This window comes from Schistocerca nitens, chromosome 5 (assembly GCF_023898315.1).
Source record: "Schistocerca nitens isolate TAMUIC-IGC-003100 chromosome 5, iqSchNite1.1, whole genome shotgun sequence".
NCBI classification, from domain to species: domain Eukaryota; kingdom Metazoa; phylum Arthropoda; class Insecta; order Orthoptera; family Acrididae; genus Schistocerca; species Schistocerca nitens.
Genome location: NC_064618.1, coordinates 550,836,942 through 550,859,539, shown reverse-complemented (window position 1 = coordinate 550,859,539; position 22,598 = coordinate 550,836,942). Strand labels below are relative to the sequence as shown.

Genomic DNA, 22,598 nt, shown 5'->3' with positions numbered 1-22,598 from the left:
GATGATGTGTAATACACCATTTTTAGAAGCCAACAAAATTTCCTGGGGTAATACAATAAGGAACCTTTCTGTGATGCTTAGAATTTGCATGCACTCCAAGTTTTCAGGGAACTGTGCAAAATATTAAATTGTAGTGGATTTCTAAGATGGAAAAAGACGAACTTTTTCAGCTTCATCTGTAGTAAAGTTTACCATATTATCCAAAGTACCATGGAGCAGATTGTCTACTTGCATTTGCTTATGCATGGAGCATCAACAAAAAGAGAACAAAATTTCCAAAATCGCTTGTGACATGGGGATAGAGATCATCTGTCAATAAATGATTACTGGAGACAACAGTGGAATACAGTAGAAACGGTTTTATTACAATTTCAGAATTCAAATTGTGATTGTATGTTGCACAACAAAACTTTTCACCACCAATGTAAGAAGGAGAATAGAACATAAAACATAGATCATTAATTATTAATGTGGTCTCAAAAGCTGTAGGACTCAGTATTTTTAAGAGTGAGCCAGCTACGCAAGTGTTAATGCTCATGACTGCATTATTCATAATCCATGACTGCATGCTCTGGATAGCAATGTCCTGTTATACAGTTTTACTTATTAGTTGTAGCAGTAATATTAATTAGAGACACTGGTTAGGAACAAAAATCAGAGAACTAGATACAATCTATGGTACAGATCATATTCCCTGAGGAAGTGCAACTGTTGGATGACACTGCACAACATACACAAGCAAAACTGTGTCTCATAGTTTTAGGAATGAAAGCATGAACTTAAAGCATGTAATTGAGCCAGTTGCATTTCATTACATGTGTTTCATTTCCAACAGCTGAAAACATCTTACGAATATGGAAATATGTGTAAATAGATGTATTTCCATTGCACTGTTCACCATTGTATCAGCATTACAAAATATTCTTTTTGTTCTATTTATGACTGTGCTTTTACAGCCTCCCTATTACACATAAACTGTCCATGCCAGCTCCAGTGTAATAAATAATGTATGTCAACTTTCTGGTTTCATTCATAATTTTTATTGTCCACAAATGACACATATCAAACTCCTAATTGCAGCCACTCACAGTTCCTTAAACACATGTGTGGAATCAAAAACTGGAGGCTGTAAATATATTTGGGTCCTAGGTAATGACTGTATTTGGAACTTCACCACAAAAATGTCTAAAGTCTAACACAACAACAATTACGAAAAGGATAGATTGCAGTCTGGCTAAAGTTGCCAGAGATAGCAGGCATATGTGCATGAAGTGTGCCTGCTTGTGCGAATGTGTACATGTTTCCCTTTCTTTTCTGAAGAAGGCTTTCACTGAAAGCTCAGTGTATAACAGTACTTTTGTTGTGCCTGTCTGCACCTCAGTGTGTCATTTTTATAGTGAGTAGTGAACTATCCATCCCACAATTGTTTTCATAATCATTTTCAAATTGTTGTTATTCCAACCTCAACATTTCACTGTTTAAGGTCAAATATATATTTTTAGATGTATAATACAATTTACACCTTTACAGTAAATATAAACAATCAATACAACAGTTATAGGATGTCAGAATTTGGTCTAGGCATTCCTGTGGGATGCGGTTATAAAAAAGAAGAGTGGAGCAATAGTAAATTAATGAAGTCTTAAAATTACAGGATATCAAGGACAAGTAGTACAAATGTTAAATGGCTCTTATCTATCATATGCAAGTATGTTACTACAGTTACCAATTATATTTTCAATTTGGGCATGAAATCTAATTTTTAAAATTTATCATGGTATAATTAAAGATAATCCAAAGCTGCTGTAGAGGCTGTCTATTGTATCAAATGGTTAGAAATAAATTTTTGGACTGAGAAATAGAAAGAAACACGACTGACCTCAACTGTGTTTGAACCTCCTGAAGTTGGATTCAAGCAATCAAAACAATAACAACTCATCCACCATTACTGGCAATAACTAATACCAATTAATCATACAGGAAATTATGTATAATTACAAGAAGTGAAAACGAATAAGGTTTAAATTGAGACTGACACTTTAAGAAAAGCCATCTTTTCATCTCTATACAGGGTGGTCAGAAACAGTCTGAAAAGCTTGTAAGGGTGTTGCAGGGTAGGCTGTGCTGAGAAATAATTGTTAAGAAAACATTGTGATATGTTGTACTGTTTCTGAGTTATTTAGCATTGAAGTTAGCCAATCAGGCCATTGTGGGCACAGATTCCAGTAGCCTACCAGAGATTTTGCTGCCAGACTTGTTCTTTGTTTGCTTTTCTAAAACTGAACGAAAGAGCACTACAAAAATTGTATGTGAGATGGTAGTAAAGTTGGAACCCAAGCCAAAGGCTGTGCAATCTTGTGTGAAACTGTCTACCCTATGAAAACAACTGACACTAATTATATCTGGTGGCCCACTTCAGTATGTGTGAGCAATGGCCTGATTGGCTCACTTAAATGGTGATTAACTCAAGAAAGCACACTGTATCAAATCTCTTTCTTGACAATTATTTCTCAGCACAACCTGCCCCACAACACACTTACAAGCTCCTCAGACTGTTTCTGACCACCCTGTACATAAATTCTGATGCACACATTGTATTTTCTTTTATATTCTACTTCAAGTGTTCTTCAAGGCTAGGAAGTTTGGCCATAGTTAACTGGTGCTAGTGTGGACACAAGAGGGATTATTTATATTATTTTGACCATGAGACTAAACTGCTTACAATATATATGCTATCAAACCCAATTAATAAAAGTCTTCTAAATGCCTGCCGAAAACTTGGCCTCATCCAAATTTGTGCACTCTATGTGACTGCCTCATTTTCCACGTGGTAGAGTCAGACCAGGAATTAAGCAAAAGACTACAGGTCTGCTCTTCTATTTAACATCTTAGCCAAGATCCAGGAATGTTCCAGGAGCACATGGAGCTCTTGGGTCTGATCCAGTGCCAATATGGGTTCAGAAAAACGAATAGAATAGTGCAACAATAGGTCTAGGTACAATTGTTGATGTAGATAGCCAGCAAACTTCAAGCTCTTCTGAGGCTGCCACTGACAGATACATAAGGTGGAAGTTATTCACTTAGAACTTTAATAAAATTCTTTTTATTTTGTTTTTCATTTGGTTGCATTTTGAATATTCTACTTTAATTAGTATTAATACTAACAATAGTTGCTGTTAACATACTTAATAACTGTATATAAATATAAAGCACTGTATCTTATCATGGTTACTGAATATGTATGAACTGTTTAGAGTTTCAGTATAGCAGGTCTAAAATACAGGCCCATATATTGATTTAATTGTTCAGAAAAAGCATAAACTCTTTCATCGCAGTTTTTTGTATAGCTGATGGGCTCTGTCTTGTGCAGTACAACCAGCACATGTACTTTAAAAAACTAGAGGAAGCCACTAATGTAGTGATATAAGACTGCATTGCAAAACAATAAAAAGAACATAATTGTGATCACAGTTCATCTTATGACCAACGAACTCACATCAAATTATGCTAAGATAGTTGTGGTGATGTTCCTGTTAAAACTTCACCCACCTCAAATGGATATAAATATTTAATTAACTGACACAACTGATAAACATAATTTTCTAGGAAATTGGTTGATAAGTAACTTTTCATAAATAGAGCACATGTCTGTAAAAATATTATCTGCTTCCTAATCAAAATTACTCCTTATACCATTCAACAAAGCTACCCAAATATAGACTAACATCTGCAACTGGGTATTGTGATCTGGGATAGAAAACCTTTGTTTATTTATTTAATCACATTTTTGTACAAAGGTTTAATACAAAACTTATTAAGTTACAAAGGTTACTACATAATATGTACAGCTTAGAATTCTTTCAGTGAATACAGACATTTATTTACAAGAAAAAAATTTTATTTTGTTTTAAACTGAACCCCAGTACATTCTCTTATTGTTTCTGCCAATTTGCTGTACCACATTGAACCACTGATATATGGACTGTGGTCTGTTACTTCTAATTTTGTTCTTTGTCTGAAGTAATTGTTGTTAATTGTTGAGTTGCGATTATGTGCATCAGAGCATTTGGGAGCATCAACATGATAGCTTACAAAAAATGTTATATGTCTGTACATGTACACTAAGTAAACAGCAGAATATTTATTTTTGATAAGGGCACCATGATAGGTTTCCCTGCATCCCATAATATGTATCAGCCTAACAGCTGTCTTTTGTAGAATCAGTCCTCTATTCAACTGCTCATCAGTGACATACTCCCACAGCTATATCCTATAACTTATAAATGGGAAAACTGACCCATAGTACAGTATTTTTAGAGTTTTATTACATATAATTTTGGACAGCTGCCTCAGAAAATACAATACACTGCTTATTTTTCTGAACATAATGCTAACATAATCTTCTCACAAAAGATTTCCACGCAGGTGCAGACCAAAGAATCCACAGTATTCATTGTCTGCATACAAAATTTCAGAAATATCTCCTACACATCTGTGGCATGAGTTTCCTTCACTGAACTCCAGTAATTGTTTTTTATGCTAGGCCTATTTACTTTTAGGCCTTGGTTATTAAATACCTACAGTCTATGTGAACATGGGTTCACAAGAGAGTAGTTAGACTAACTGCTAAAATAAACAAACATTAGAACTGCAGAGACTATTTAATTAAGTATAATATACTAATGGTGTATCTTCTTTAGACAATTATTGTTATTAAAGACAATCTAACCACAACTTAAACCAAAGAACTTCATTTTTACAACACATGGAACAGAGATGATGACCGTGTAATACTGAGCAATAAAGAGCAATTAGACAACATGGTATGGCCATTGGCACCAACATAAGATAATGGCATGGCACAAGTCACCTTCAGCTCTTCTCCAGATGGGCACAATCACAATTTTCAATGGAAATCAGGCCATATTTGATGCAAGAATGTCATTCAGCTACTGTGCATGCACAGTGTCCACTTGCTATGAAGGTGCTGCAGAAACACTATCCATTACTGGAGACATTTCCATAACTTCTCAAGTTTTATAGGGAATCCATATAGAAATCACTCTTAAGGAGAAAGAAAATTGTTTGGCCTATTAACTGAAAGATATATAAGCCTACACTCACTTATAGATTTCAGAAAACCACTGTCTAACATTCTATTTTTGATACATATCATATTCCAGAGTATTTGTAGTATGTATGTATTTACTTACAAAGCTCAGAACTTTAACGTTTAATGTGTCATTTTGTATCTCCTATCAAATCCAAGTATGTTAGCATTATGATTTTTATTGACATAAATATACAATTAAATGTCAATTTTCAACATTACAAATGCTGTTAAGCACATACAAAATTAATGTTATTGTTGTTATTATTATTATTATTATTATTATTATTATTATCATTATTTCAAGAAATTAACATTGAAGGCAACTACAAAAGACGATGCAGTGTTAAAATGTTGACAACAGCTACAGCCAAACTATTTGTTTCAGGTTGGCTTCAATTCACCAATACCACAAACAGGCTTCCTAAAGGAATGGACTCTGATGCTGCATGGCACACGTGATCCACCATACAGTGAGCTACCTGTCACAGATCCACACTCCAAGCTAGCCATTGTGAAGAAGGCCCATGAAGAGCGCAGCAAGTTGTAGGACTGTCCAAAAGCTGTGACCTTATAACATAATAGCTGTAGACATGGTATGCCACTTTGATGCAATGGCTAATTACATTAAACCCACTAATATATAGTTCTCTGGCATCAAACACAACAACATTCTGAGACATTTGAAATAACTTCCCTTCCTCTGTAAAATTATTTGGTTTGGCAAGTAAGTCACAAGACTTGTTAATTTTTATGTTTCATAACATACAATCAAGCCCCAAAGTTCCTACCATGTCTCACACCCTAATAGAGCAGATTCCTGGAAATACTTATAAAAATTCTTCATTCATAATTTTCTTCTGAGCTCTGCTGTGTTGGTACCAATATTATTTGGGTAATGTTGGTGTTCAACAATATGCAAAACTTTTACTTACTATATTGTGCAGGTTTTCATATTTTAACTGAATGCAACACAGCAGCTGCAATTCTGTTTCCAAAAGCAAAGAAGAAAAAGCTTCTTTCGTACACCTACCTTCATGTAGACAAAATGAATTTGAGGTAGAGAGTGCAAACCAATATGGAAATTAATAGACTTTCATATCTTACCTACAAATTACAGATCTGCATCAAACTTATTCACCAATAGTGTAGAACATATAACAGAGTAATACGGTGAGAAAAGATCATTTATCACATTACATCAGTAGTTGCCTGAATAAAATTATGGGGAAAATGGTAAATACGAGAGTCAAATACTCAATTTAGAAAGATTGGATCTGAGAATGAAGACAATGATTGTATCATTACATAAAAATGAAAGGTTACTTTTCCCCTTGATAAATAGTAAAGAATTTTGAACACAGCAGGCCTTTAGGCTTCTGAACTATTTATGAAAATGTTTTGAAGTCACTATGAAATCAAATGTATTAAATCAAAACAAGGACAAAAAATTGGAAATTTGAGGATCACTCTTAAATGAAAAATTTCATTTCATGTTTATTAATTAAGTTAGTAAGAGAAATATTCCTAGTACAAGGGAAAAAATTTTGAGCTGTCAACAAAATATGCTGTAATACAAATGTTCTAATGGTTTTCTCAATTAGCAGTACTATAGCAGTACTAATAGAATTATTTCAGAATATAAAATAAACTATTACTTCAGTTAGTTCATTTATTATGCAAAGCTCATTTTCTCTTCAAGTCTTTATATGATAACTAAGTATGTTTCCAAAAAGTTACAGTTTTAAATTATTATCAGACTGAATATTTTACACATTACTGTTTTCCACCTGCAGTGAATAAATTATGTCACTAGCACCAAAGTCTGAAGAAATAATATGCAACAAATATAATCACTCCCTTGGTAAATGGTTGATTAACAGGGTACTCACTGTTACATAATCCCAGCTGGTATGCCTACCATTTGTTTGACAGTTTTTCCCTACTATGTCTGAGAAATGTCAGTCTGCCAGTGCACAAAAGGTTTTGTCCATCAAAATGTGTTACATATTATGCATCTATAGACAGATATTTTTCTGTAATTCATTATTTTAAAATATTTCAGTCTATTTTCTTCAAACCTGTAATTTCAATGAAAAACTTAAGCTTAGATATGCAGCTATGGCTAAAATTAATATTCTTCACATTACCATAAATGCCTCTGAGTAGGATTTCATACTTATTTGCACTCTTTACCTCTGATACTCCTCTTTTATTTAAAAAAGACACTGTAGAAATAAATAGCAGTAATTAGTACCTTATTTTGAGAGCAATCAAGCTGTTGGACAAGATTGGTGAGCATTAAAATGAGTATCATTTTTACATACTTTTTACTTTCCAAAATCATTGCAGAGTACTGAACTCTGTATGAAAGTATTAAATGTTTATTTTGTGATACATACAGATTACGCATTACTGTACCTGCTGTTATTTATTTATTTTTCCTCAGAGACTGTTTCCTGTAAAATGAATTATTGTATCTGGTAGATTGTTGTTAATATCAAAGTGAAGGTTAAATTCTATTTTTATAATTTTATTCTTTTGTTAGTGAATTGTTATCTGGAGCACAAATGTTTCATTCTGCAAATAAAAACAAACAGTATCTCTACAAATGAGAATCAAACTTACTGTTTAAGACAAATATCACTACAACAGTTTTCTTCTTTCTTTATCTGTTCTAAGAATAAATTTATGAACAGTTCAGTCATTCCTTGTACAATAACATTACCATGAATGAGCACTGTATACAGCATATGTGGGCGATGAAATCCTAAATAGTAGTTCTTAATATGCTTCATGCAGTAACACTCTCTGTGAAAACAAATCTCTCTGAGTTTCATAATCAGATGTCATTGTGGCTGAACTGTCAAAAGTACAAATAAATGTCAAGCTCTAGGAAGCCTGATGTTATCTACTTTTATGCTAAATTATTGCTTCTCTTCCATTCATAACTATAAGTATAAATTTCTTCTGTCAATGTGTGATGACTCACCTTCTGGAATTATATAACCACTTTGACACTTCCCTCTGTAAAGAATTTTCCTGTAACTGTTTAACAGAATGTGTTTGATTAGCTGATCTATGTTATCAATCTGACGTAAATATTATCAGAGTGAAAATTTCTTTTTATTTCTGTACAAATAAAAATAAATTATGTTCCTTCCAAACAATCCAGATATTATTTCCCCTTTTTAAAGTCTCATACCAGATATCATTTTATAATGCAGTTCATAGTACATATATTTCCACATGTAAAAAGAAACAATTTTTACAATAAATGAAATTGGCAACTACTTTTTTCACTCAAAATCAAGAACAATTTGTCAGTGCAGTGCATCATGGAAACCTTTCCTTTTCTTTATAACAGATTAACGTTGACACTGTTGATGTTATTCCTCTCTTTCTAACAGCTGAATCTCTGAGTTCTTGGTTTCATGTTGATCAAATAACCAAATGGCCTTCATATTACAATCAGTTAACCAACTTAAACATCCTTAACTAGTAATATGAGGGGCCATTCTAGTCAGATAAATAATGTTTCTTCCTTTAAACAACTACCTAACTGGGCCAGCTATTCAATTGCTTAGCTGAATTATCTTCTATGCCTGCATGAGATTATGAATGGTATAAAGTCTTGCTACAAAAAATGATCATTGCTAAGTCAGCTGCCAGCAAATGGCATTCTTCTGTCCCTTCCCCTTTCATATTACCCTCCCTCTTCCTCTCTCTCTCTCTCTCTCTCTCTCTCTCTCTCTCTCTCTCTCTATCTATCTATCTATCTATCTATCTATCTATCTATCTATCTGTCTACCTACCTATCTGTCTGTGTATTTATACCTGTCTCATTCTCTCTCCTGATGTTATCATATAACTGTGAGAGTACCAGTGGGAAACATAGTGGAAAGTTGAAAATTTTGTGGAGAAACTGGAGTAGAACACCGTTTTCCATTTTCCATTCTTCTCTTGTCCCACATTGTGCATAATTTTCCATGATCTTATCTTATTCATGTTTCTTGCCTTCCATGTGCTCAGATTAGCCCACTGCTTGCACAAAATGAACTGAGTCACCAGAAGTAATATGAATGGAAGTTCAGCAGCTCACAATAACCCTTTCCTTTTTGCATATTTCTTTACTGTTATTTAGTATCTTAATCATGACTGATGATCTGAGTTGTTGCATTCATTTCCTGTATAATGTTCTGTTCTCTACAATCACAATTAAAATGTGATTAGATTTATGGAACAAAGCTGTTTCTTTCATGGAAATAAACACATTACAGAAAACATACTCAGAAAGTTAAAAGTAATTAACAGTCTGTCACTTCCAGATTAAGTATTTCATATTGAAATTTTGGAAAATTCTAGTCATTTTTGAGACTGTTTACTGCAGAATTTTTGGTGTATAACTATAATAAAAGTGAATTAATTGTAAAGCTAAAGTAACTGTTCATATCAACAAAGTCTCCATTATTACAAATATTTTTAATTTACAATTTACATCCATACTCAGATTACCTAAAACTCAGTTCACATAAATGCCAAAAAAAAGGGTGAGGAGAAAATAGCTTTATTTTTGGGAAATGAAATTGACATAAACAATTTGGAAATGTATCAGACTAAGTAGCTCCTTACTCCATGCAAGAAGCTATTCTGAAATGAATTTATGTCACTAGTTTACCTTTTGCTACAAGTATGATCTTATGTCCAAACAAATTCTCTGCAAAACATCAAGATGTATTTGGGATATTTCCTATTTTTAAATGTCTCCAGTAACACTGATTTCAATATTTTCTCAAAATATTGTTTACATAAAATTGAGAAGCACTTTGTTTCTTGTTTTTCTGTTCCTCTATATCATAAATTAAATGCTCCAAATTCTCAGAAGCATTCTATGATCTGAATGAGTGGGCAGATTCAAGAAAGCATTTTTACTGTTGATGGTTGGTACAGAACAGTAGCTTCATTTTCTTTTGGCACAGTTTTTTTACTGTATTTTTGTTTATGTTCTACAGTTTCTACCTTCCTTTAATTGCATCAGACTTTTGGTGTGGTATTTTACATCAGACTTTTGCTGTGGTATTTTTACTCTCTCTCTCTCTCTCTCTCTCTCTCTCTCTCTCTCTCTCTCTCTCTCTCTTTCTCCCTCCCACCCTCCCTCCCTCCCTCCCACTCTCTTTGTGTGCATGTGTTTTTGTGGATGTTTGTGTGTTTCCATGCTGCATCATTATATTAATATAAATGTTATTATTACAGTTGGCATACCTATTGTTATTGTCAGTGAAACACACTCAGTACCAAACATTATTATTCATATCAATATTATTATTATTATTATTATTATTATTATTATTATTATTAATTATATATATTCATTTCAATTGATACTTATCTACTAGCATTTGGATTAGTATATTGTGTGATGTTCAGCACTGACACTAGCACAAATGTTGACATTGTACAAAGTAAGTGTGGGATATTATGTTTAACAGTACATTAGTGAAACCATGACTATAGTGGTGGTTTCTACGAAGTCACAATGTAAACAATATAACTGCCATGTATTATTATACTGAAAGAAAGATTTTATTTCTTCGATTCACTTTTATTCATCATTATTTTTCAGAAAGTAATCTACAATATCAAAATTCGTAAAACAATATGAGAAAAATTAAAAGGAACTAATACAGGTGTGGCTTTTTATCTCCACGAAACAGCACTGTTCATTTACTTTAACATTTTATAGATACCTATATATCGAAATAGGTAAGGCATTTCTCTTTGCCTGAGAGCCTCTTTTTTTCCTTTTCCGCACATAAACAAAGTCTGTTAATACTTGGTACATAAATTACAAACAAACTGATATGTAAACAGAGGGGGTGCCACAGTTTATGTATTTTGTATATTACATTTTGAATTTCTTCTTCTTTTAAGTATACTGTACTGACTCTATGTAATAAACTACTAGTGAGAGAGAACTGCATAGGGAGATCAGTATTGTTAACATCCAGTTGCAGTTTTACAGTGCTGTTTACAAGAAATGAAGTACTGTTTTTATTGAAGGTCTGAAAAAACACATCATGTGTATATATGTAGGTAGAAATGTTTATAGTGTGTAAGAAAAATGTATTACATAAACAAATCCATCTCTTCCTCTTTAATACTGTAGTACCAATCAACTGAAAAATAGCTTGTCTTAAGATAGTGCAATCTTCTTCACTAAAGTAGGTTTCAGACTGGTGAAAACAAAGTCTATTTACAGCTGTTAGTGCTTGAAGTAATAAAGTAGGGATATTCTGTACTAATGACATAATTGTATAGGCAGATTTTCAGCAAAATGTGTCAGTACAGCTTAGAGGGACCAGAGATATATTTAAATACATTCCCTATTTGTCTACCTACAACATATTAAACAGCACTGATGTAACTGACTGTCATATTTCATTATTATAACACCAAGTGGTGTTACATGCATATTTTATGGAGTTTACAGTTCTTTCAAAATATATACCAGCACAGTGACAGAATGAGTAATTATTGTTTATTTTATGTGCATTCCAATTATTTTTATTTTTAACTGCAAATAACAAACCACAAAATATGTCATATTCTCTTATAAGCACACGTTCAAACGAAAATGTGGGAGCAAGATATTGGAAAGTGACAAATGAAGCATACTCTCATTCAGAAAATATTTTATTGTAATTTTATGTAATATCATAGACAGACATGTAAAGTATATGCTTACTGTAATGGCAAAAGGAAATAAAATATGGTTCATTTCTTAATTGATGCAAAATGCTAACTCTGTGTAACTGTGCCACATACTGAAAACTATTCCCTAAGGGTAAAGAGTGAGCTAACAATATATGTATAACTGACAAAATAGTTACACTATACATACTCATGACAATTTAAAAATTACTACTTTGATTTCATTTATGGCTTATGCTCAGAAACCTATATTGATCTGTAGGGTATATTAGAGAACTCTGACAAGCAATGCTATGTGAAGAGATATAGTTAGATAGAGAAACAAAATTAGAATGTTTACAAAGCATCAAAGGACTGTTTTCAGAATTCTTGAGATGACACATGAAGCACAAAACCACAAAACATCCAACTGCAGAGTATTTTATGAGAAACATTGATATAACGTTGGTAGTGCCTGCTAATTTTTGTTATTTTAATAACTACAAAAAGTATTTTATGATAAAATAGCAGAGGATTTGAAAGCTTAAGTTGGTTGATAGTATGAGTTTCAATTCTGATAACCAAAATTTTAGTAGGATATTATGTGAATTTTTCTCCGAAATGGGACAGTACCCTGAACTATATTGTGTTACATCCCAAATGCCTTCCTCTTGTGTCATGTTATAGTGAAATAACCCAATCACAACTGCTGTTTGTAGATAATGTATTTAACCAAGCAACACAGTGTGACATCTTAATAGCATACAAACCACAAGGACAATCTTTTTGACCTATAAACTTTTGGAATGTTACTTCAGATCTCAGTGCCTCCTTGGGCATCATTCATTCCTTGCAGAACCACTACAGTGAGGAAGTTTTAAATCATTATACTGCTTGGACAAGATACTACATCAACTCATTAAAGTCCCTTAAATCACCTCAGAAGGACCATTTCAGCCACAAGTCCAATCAAACAGTAAAGAACAGTTTGCAGAATTAACTTATGAACTTGACATCCTGTCAGTGTGCCTTGTTTCAAGTGGCAACATTACATAGCCCACACTCTGATCACCCAAACCCACATCAACTAATCAATTTACTACTGGAGATCCATGATATTTACAAATAACTTAAGATTTACTCTGACAAGTGCAGTATAACCACCTTTTTGGGGATAAATGTTGTCAAAATAAAATGATTTAGAATAAATATCTTTACAAAATATTAATTTTGTCAATTGTACCCAAAATAAATGTGCTTATAAAGTTGGGTGGGTATAATGAAGTTTGTTCAAAATAATAAATGTTCGCCAGAACCTATCTTCATTTCTACGTTTCATTGCAGTTGACATTTCCTGTAATTTTCTTAAGTAAAAATGGGCCACGAACACCATGGTTCTCAGAAGACTTGAAAAGTTACTGTTTCAGCTGTACAGCTGTGCAATTTTTTATGCCACACGGTGCTGCTCAAGATCTTACATCAAACTGGACCTCCCACATGATTTCTTGTATTATATACTCTTACTAACAACCGAGGTATTATTGCATAAAATAAATTTGCTAATTACAATTACAATTACTGATAACTTCAAAATAATTATCATCCAGTGGTTGCAATTGAAATATGTGGAATAAGAAAATTACAGATCTCTCGTTTTCCTGGAAAAATAAGTGAAATGATGTGAATAAACAATGCCGATTACACTTTTGCTACTTTAACTGAACAGCTTTATCCCAGATATTCCTACCATATTTCCTGTTCCAAAATTGAGCACGTTACTTTTTATTGTGAACAGAATTTCAATACATAATACAGCAGCCCAAATTAATATTTTTTTACATTGTTTATTTTGTTTTGTTTTTGGAATTGCAATAAATAAAATGTAATTACATGTTGTTATGTTAGCCAACAACATAGCAAGATGACGGTATGGTAAACACAGTTGTTACAGGTTTCAAACATTATATTTGCAGTGTATCTGGTACCTCTTTTGTTACCCAATTTTTCATAAATGAAAGACTCCAATTGCAATGAAACAAATTGACAGCATATGTTCCTGATAATGGATGGAAGTAATATTAGTGAGTTCTTTGATCTGAAGTTATTGAAAATTATGTTACTGAGCTTGAAATGTGAAATTACTTATATGGGTCTTACCTAATGACATAACAGTTAATCATGCAATCCAAATTCATTTTGAAATCATATGAAAAATGATCTGTTACATTTAACACAGATGTGTGCTCATGTGTCAAGACACTGAGATGAGTGACAAATGCCAAACACTACCCAACAGGGCATCATATGAAACAAGGTTTGGGTGGTAAGTGTGAGTGGCAATATGAATCTTACCCTTGTTTATTGTTGCCACATCACCAGGGTGTACTGCAAGCAGACCACGGTAGTCAATGTGGTAGCTGCCACTTAGACAGGGTGTTACAAAAAGGTACTGCCAAACTTTCAGGAAACATTCCTCACACACAAATAAAGAAAAAATGTTATGTGGACATGTGTCCGGAAACGCTTAATTTCCATGTTAGAGCTTATTTTAGTTTCGTCAGTATGTACTGTACTTCCTCGATTCACCACCAGTTGGCCCAATTGAAGGAAGGTAATGTTGACTTCGGTGCTTGTGTTGACATGCGACTCATTGCTCTACAGTACTAGCATCAAGCACATCAGTATGTAGCATCAACAGGTTAGTGTTCATCACGAACGTGGTTTTGCAGTCAGTGCAATGTTTACATATGCGGAGTTGGCAGATGTCCATTTGATGTATGGATTAGCATGGGGCAATAGCCGTGGTGCGGTACATTTGTATTGAGACAGATTTCCAGAACGAAGGTGTCCTAACAGTACCTTTTTGTAACACCCTGTAGTACCATTCCCATCATATTAACACCTAAGGAAGGTAATGTTGACTTCGGTGCTTGTGTTGACATGCGACTCATTGCTCTACAGTACTAGCATCAAGCACATCAGTATGTAGCATCAATAGGTTAGTGTTCATCACGAACGTGGTTTTGCAGTCAGTGCAATGTTTACATATGCGGAGTTGGCAGATGCCCATTTGATGTATGGATTAGCATGGGGCAATAGCTGTGGTGCAGTACATTTGTATTGAGACAGATTTCCAGAACGAAGGTGTCCTAACAGTACCTTTTTGTAACACCCTGTAGTACCATCCCCATCATATTAGCACATAATAATACTGGTGCACATATAGTAGAAATAATAAGAAATGTGTTTAAACATTACATTTTCAAGCATGGAGTAGCACTGGTGAGTTCAAACAGCAGTCTTACCAAGCACATGGTTAGCGTGCTATAGAGATGTATCTGTGGGTATCCTGTTAATGAATAATCACAACAAGAACTAGTAAAGGCTCCTCTTGATGAATACGAACAAATACCAGTACCATAGGGTGATAACTGTGAGCTTATACAACAAATGCTTAAGATGGTGTGCACAACACTGAAGCTCTCATACTGTGATGAAAGTCACCATGGATGACTGGATCAGTGGCAATGTCCCTGATATTTTTGCCATTGTTTCACAATAATACTTTTAGTTCAGAAAATGAATGAGTTATGCTCTGTTGCAGACTTTTTTAAAGATGTATACTGCAAATTTGTTTGTACAATATTGGACAGTTCAGTGATAATGACTCAACAGGTACTTCTTTATTACTGAATCTGTCATTGCATTACATACAGTAATCATTTAATGTGGTGTCTCAGTTGGACAGTGTTAACTCTACAGTATGGAGAGCTTAGAAATCAGACAGTACAACAGTGTTCCTATTAGTTCCTATTAGTGAATAGTACTAAATAAGTCAAGAGGCTCCTCAAACATAACTCCGTTTTGAGTCTCAATTAATAGTGGTTTTACACCAGACACCACTTATTTCAGACCCAATAATAAGGAAGACATAAGAATGAGTATCAGTGTATCAATAATCACACAGGCAAGAAATATCCAAAACATTCTACAACTTAGCTGAAAGCAGCATGTGCTCAACTTAACTGAATTAGAATTTTCAAACATTCTAGTAATTACTGATGTTGAGCCTTCTGTCCCTCCATTAGCATTTCATTCATGGAAATTAAATACATATGCATGGGTGTAATAAGGAGAGTATGTACTTGGAAACAATATACTTTTTTAGATAAATACACATCAGACAGCTGAAACTTTAACACCAACTATCACTCACTGAGCATGGTGTACATAACAGCAAAACAGCTGAACATTTAATTACTGTTTTAAGTGAGACCAAAGAGCAGCACTGCAATATGAACAGATGAGATTATGGATACAGATCATAATATATGTAATAAACAGTTCCCAAGTTTCCTATATACACATATATTTTATCATAAAGACTGATACACATGAACACTGCATGAAGTACAAAGGCAGACTGAATTAAACATGGTGGCTCATCAGATCAGTTAATATTCCAAAGATTGCAAAGATTGTAATTTTGTAATTTGTGTGGTTGATGTGACCTATCAACACCACACAGCACCCCCCCCCCCCATCCCCCTTCCCTCCACAGCGTGAGTGGTGTGAGGTAGCAGGTGCATGACCGGAAGCTCCATCTCCATCTGGTCGGCATGCGAAGGTACAGAGGGCAGCCACCGGTCCAACTCATAATCCGAAAACCATCGGGGGCGAATGATGCGTCGGCCAATTCGGGAGTAGCGGTATGGGTGAGGAGACGGCATGTGAGCGTGCTTTCCCTGAATGCAGACTAAGCTGTCTGAAGAAATGAAAACTCAAAAAGAAGACGGGTCACACTCTTGTGGGAGGGATAATCTTGACATTGATTTCCTCAGTGAGGGTCGGGTCTCTGCTGTCAGTGAGCAGTACAAGCACATGATTATCTAACACCATAATTGACACGTCGTTGACTCAGTCAGGTGGTACATTGCAGTGCAAAATGAAGGACAGGGTGTCCACATTTCAAGTAAGTGAAATGTCTTCAAAACCTGTGAATGGGGATGATGATGAGATGTGTGAGGAAGCTGCTAACTGTGGAGGTGAATTGCTGGATGGAGAAAACCAACTGGAGGTTGCACAGACTCATTAGCGGGTTCGTCAAAAGAACATGTGCTTGGTCAGTCCAACTGGGAAGGCAGAAGGGTGTCGGAGTCTACAAAGGCAGGCTTGAGCCTGTGTCGAGAAACCATTTGCGGGTGATCTTTTATCATAATGTTGAACATCATCTCACCCCTCCAGAGTACTTAGAAGGGGCTGAGGTAAGAGAGTTGTAAGGGTTGTCTGACAGGATCACCCCTGAGCATGATATGTGAGCAAGAGCCGAGTGTGGTCAGCACATAAGTGTCAGGTGGGGAATGGCTGACGGGTGGGTGTAGCCAGGTGTTTCTAAAGTGTGCACGCATCCTTCCAATAAAGTCTGCGAAGGAGGGAGAATCCCCAGGATCTTGGGGGAGAATTAGTTCCCCAAGTGAAACCGGGTTTTTGTTGAAAACGAATTCGGAAATCGTCTTATGTAAATCTGGTTTAAATGTAAAACATAGGCCCAGCAACACCCAAGGAAGTGCCTCGGACCAGAGACAGTCGTGGCTCCTGAGTGCAGTTTTAAGGGTGCATTGCCATCTTTCCACCAACCCATTGCTTTGCAGGTGATAGGCTGTTGTATGGATCTTTTTAATACCACAAAGATTACAGAGAATTGTAAAAAGTGCAGATTCAAACTGTTGATCCTGGTCGGTTGTGATTGTGGACAGGCAGCTGAACCTAGTGATCAAAGAAGAAACGAATCCTTTGGCCACAGTTTCTGCTGTGATGTTGGGTAAGGGGACAGTTTCCACCCAACGCGACATTCGGTCTATTGTGGACAGGATATACCTGTGGCCTTCCAACGGAGGCAGGGGACCGATAAGGTCGATTTGTACATGACGGAAATGTTCCTTAGGTTTGTCAAACTTGCCAAGTCCTATGTTGTTTCATTGACAGGAAATGCAGAGGTGTGCCATTGTTTGACAGTAATGTTGTTTGATGAGGTGAGTGGTGGCTCGGATGCCAGGGTGTGTGAGATTATGCAAGGCATTGAAAACCTGTCGGCGCAGCATGGGTGGGAGTAAAGGCCGCAGAATGCCCGTAGAAGAGTCGCATCACACTTCGTTCGAAATGCCAGGGAACTTAGCCTTGGTAAACATGAGCAAAGACTGCAGGTCCATGAGCAGAAGCTGAGTGTCCTCATCTGAAGACTGTAGAGCAGTGAGGTCGGATAAATCGACGATGCTTGAACGGCATTGATCCGTGAGAGGAAATCACCAGGGATGTTCTCCGTGCCTTTGATGTAGCATACGTCTGTAGTAAATTGAGAGACCAGATTGAAATGGTGGAAGTGTCAGGAGGGGGGAGGGGGGGGGGCGGGGAAGGATCCTCTGGCAGGTTGCAGAAGGCGTCCGCCAGTGGTTTGTAATCAGTAAAAACGAAGAAAGGATGGCCCTCGAAGTCAGTGCAAAAATGTTTGGCAGCCTCGTACACTGCCAGAAGCTCTCTATCAAAAGTGGAATATTTCTTCTGTGCTGTAGACAGTTTTTGGAGAAGAAATGAAGTGGTGAAACTGTGTCGACTTTGCTCTCTTGTAATACTGCCCTGACCGCGATGTCATTGTCGTCCTTAGTGATGAAAGAACCCTGAAAGCCTCTAGCATGGGTTCAGTCCAATGGACTGGTTTAACGCTCGAAGTTTGTTTGCCAGAGAGCGAGTCCGTCAGCGGGGCCTGCACGGTGGCAGCAGAAGGTAGATGATGGCAGTAGTAATTTATAGTACCTAGGAAATGTCTGAGTTCTTTGTACATAGCTGGAGGTGGCAATGACGTGATAGACCGCACGCGGGATTTGGGAGGTTGTATTCCATCTGCTGAGACAGTTTAACCCAGAAATGTCACAGAAGACTGACGCAATCGAAATATTTCTTTTTTGACCTCGACACCGTTGGATACCAAAGGCTGGAGGGCATGGGATAAATGATCTTCGTGGTCTTCAGTCGATTTGCTGAAAATGAGTATGTCAACCAGGTATATGAAGCAGAACGCGAACAGTTGTAAGGTTGAGTCAATGAAACATTGCCACGTTTGTGCCGCATACTTTAAACCAAATGGCATGATGTTGTACTGGAAGAAACCCAGCGGTGTGATGATCGCAGTCTTTGGAATGTCTTCCAGCACTAAGGGAATCTGGTGATAAGCACGTTTGCAGTCAATCACACTGAAGATTGTGGCACCTGATAACATATGAGTGAAATCGTTTATGTTTTGCATGGGGTAATCGTCCATGACAGTGCAAGCATTTAAACATCTGTAATCACCACACATTCAAAACGAACGGTCATGTTTGGTGACGATGTGAATTGCTGAAGACCAATTCCTGTCTGATGGCTGTAGAATGTCTGCCTCCAGAAGTTTGTTAATTTGCTGCCAGGCAGCGCACAACTTAATGGGGTTGAGGCCTCTAGCCTTGTGTCTAATAGGGGGGCCAGCAGTGGTAATTATCTTGTGTGTCATGCTGTCAGTGACAGAAGAGACTGAGAACTGCACATGAGGCTGAGTAACGTTCTAACGTGGAGTTTTGGGATGAGTGGGGTGCGATGAGGTGTAGCCGTTAGTGCGAGTGGGGAAAGGCAGCATGAAAGTCACATGTCTATTATGCGAGCAAGGCATGGACTTGTTTGTAGAGATTGGCTGCACGTGCAGCACGGAGCGAAGTGGGGCGCGCAGCAACTGTCCGTTGTTAACTTTGTCTTGGGTAACTGGTGCGGGCAAGAGAGGCACTGGTGTCGCATGAGGGACAGCAATGGTCACCGAGTTGCTTGGTTGGCATGCAGAAGAGGAGGAACGTTCATCAACAAGCGGGGTGGCTGCCTGCGTAGTGGGCATGGTCAATCTGCGTGAGCGCCTGTTATTGGAGACACTGTTTGAAACACGAGGCACTGTGCATAGTGGGCACTTGGGCGGTGCGGAAGTCACTGAACACGAATCGTCACACACAATGCATGTTTTTGAATTAACCTGATAAGTGTTTGAACTGAAGCTTAGTGATAAAGTTCTATCCAGTGAAGGAACTGCAGATTGCAGTTTCAACAGTGAGGTGCGGGCCACAGCAAGCTCGTTGAAAGTGTGAGCAATGCGTTGTTTCAGGTTGTTGTTCTCCTGGCAGAGGTGCACCACTGAGTTGTATTCTGAGAGTAGGTTAGTGACACAGGTCACAGTCTTCCCCATGAGGGCAGAACACTCACGAACTAAATCCCATGTTGTGGTGGAAATGGAACGAGGAGTATGGGTGCCAGAGCATGGTATCTGAATGTTATACGGGTGGTGTAACACTGAACACTGGACTATGTTTGGGGAGAGCTTGTAATTGGACAAAAACTCCATACGGAGAATTGGTTCATCGATGTCAGCAATGTAGAAGGTCCATGGGAAACGCAGAGAAAGGGGTTGTGGCACCATCACTTTCACAGAACCAACACTTTGTAACGTTGATGCATTGACAGATTGTAGGAGAGACTTCGTCGGTGAAAAGTCAGTAGGAGCCAATGATTGAGATATGATAGACACGTCAGTGTCAGTGTTAATTAGGTAGATAAACTGCGATGAAATGTCAGTCACGTATAAGTGATTGCTCGGCCAAGGGGACGACTGGACGGAATGCAATGTTAGGGGACGCCTGTGAAATTCCACGCAGGACTCAGCGTCACTTAGTTCCTGTGGTCAGCGTTTGGGTGTTGGCAAGGTAACCTGCACTTCTTGGCCTCAGCCCCAAAAATCTTGTGGTACCAACAGTATGGATGAGCCAGCTGTGGCGGTGGTGATGAATGTGATAGTGGGGGAGGCTTTTCCTCGTTACTCTGTTCTGGGTCATAAACCGGGATGTATGGAGCGTGGGCGATTCTTGAATCCTCAGAAAGAGGAGAGAGCAAATGCGTACTGCCCGGCAGCGTAGAAGGCGTGGAAGCAGAACAGGCCGTACCCCTGCCTGCAGACGGCCAGTAAATGGAGGTGTAGTGTCACACAGTGATGGTGGATGGGCTGGGTGTTTCTGGAAAAGGAGCGCATACAGCTGATCTGCAATTTGTAGGTGAGAACCGATAGACTTGAAAGAGTGCGGCAGTAGGTGTATCTGTAGGTCGGTAGGTAACTTGGCAGACCATACTGCCAATAGGGTGACATCTGGCATCATGTGTTCACTAACGAGTAACCTCAGGTGGCGCCAAAGTTGTGATGGAGTGCGGTCCCCCAGGTGCTCCTCATACAGAATCTTGATTATCAATTCCTGTGGCGGGCAGGCAACTCTGTCCAATATCGTTTTCTTGGTGAACTTGTACTTCGGTGGCAGTGGAGAGGAAAGTAGAAGATCACAAATTGAATCTAAGTGGTGGTGAAGGTGTGTGACCAAACATAGGAACTTGGAGTTGTCATCAGTTACTTGATGCGGCTCAAAGAGTTGCACCACCAGTGCGAACCATGAAACTGGATTGTCATTGTATAGGGGAGGTAGCTTGGGTAGGTGGCCTGAAGGTGGAGACAAAGGTGGCTTCAGCGTGTGTTGGAAGGCCTTCGGTCCCGCTGCACGGGAGTTCAAGCTGGGATCTGGCATCACCGGAGTGTAAATGTTACTATCACACACATTCGGAACAACGGCTGGTTGTAATGTCTCTGAATACACCCGAAAAGACTATGTGGCAGGCACGGCTGGTACCGTGGAAGTGAACAGGCAAGCGGTGCGTAATGACGGCCTGTAAACTGGACTGGAAGTTGCAGGAATATCACTGACATTGTCCAACTCGGAAATGACATGGAAGGCCGTCGCGGCAGACGCAGATGGTACTGCAGGAGGAGCGAGTGGTTGTATGGTCAGAATCGATGCCTCCCGTGGGTGAGGGGGGGGGTGGCCAGGAGCTTAAAGTAACAACAACGAGAATTTTCCACCCACACTGGCCACACACCCTTCGTGGTAGGACCATAAAACACTGGTGAAACCTGTTGGCGGTCACACTGTTGTAGTACAACATTGCTGGGTGAAGAGGTTATGTCGGGTGCACTTGTACCCACATGGTTGCGAAACTGGGTCGCCAGTCCGGTGGTTTGTTCTGGCGAACTGGACGCATAAAAATATCTGTTACTAATTTGTGAGGAAGGTGAGGCTAGCGTAGCTTGGTAATCGTTGACTGCGTCTGTGTTTTGCACAGAAGGTGGCATTGCACACAGCACTACTGTAACCGACGTTGTGGCACATAGAGGATCAAAGCATGTGTGCGAATTTTGGTCCTTTTGAACTTCGTACAAGTGATCGATTGTCACACTATTTAGTAGATCATCCACTTCACTTTTCACTTGTTGTTGTGCGTAATCCGGTGAAACATAGCCTGAGTCCATTGTTTGAGGTAACTGCATAACAATTGGTCGTTGTGGAGTTTCTAAAGTAGAGGTTATCCTTGTCGAAGATCATTGTCTGTTATCTGGAAAATAACCGATGTCAGGGGGTTGTGTTGGCCTGGTTGTAAGAGCTGGGCCCCCAAATCTTCGTAAAGAATCTTCGGTGATGTAGCCATGGTGTCGGACATGTAACCTGTTGATTCTACATGACCGGGGTGGAAGTTGCGGAAGACGTAGAACTTTTTGTCCAGTGTCACCAATATGGGAGTCTGGATATGGATTGTAATATATGTAATAAACAATTTCCAAGTTTCCTATATACACACATATACACTCCTGGAAATGGAAAAAAGAACACATTGACACCGGTGTGTCAGACCCACC

At 37.7% G+C, this 22,598-nt stretch overlaps 1 protein-coding gene across 1 annotated transcript in view; it reads left to right on the top strand.

The window, feature by feature from the left end:
• Positions 1 to 10,240, top strand: part of LOC126260573 (neuroendocrine convertase 2) — a 1,523,774-nt gene extending 1,513,534 nt beyond the window's left edge. The window contains exon 14 of the mRNA XM_049957908.1: positions 5,499 to 10,240. Coding sequence (XP_049813865.1) covers positions 5,499 to 5,660 — 162 coding nt within the window. The 3' untranslated portion in view covers positions 5,661 to 10,240. The remainder of the gene's footprint in view (positions 1 to 5,498) is intronic.
• Positions 10,241 to 22,598: the final 12,358 nt, after the last annotated feature.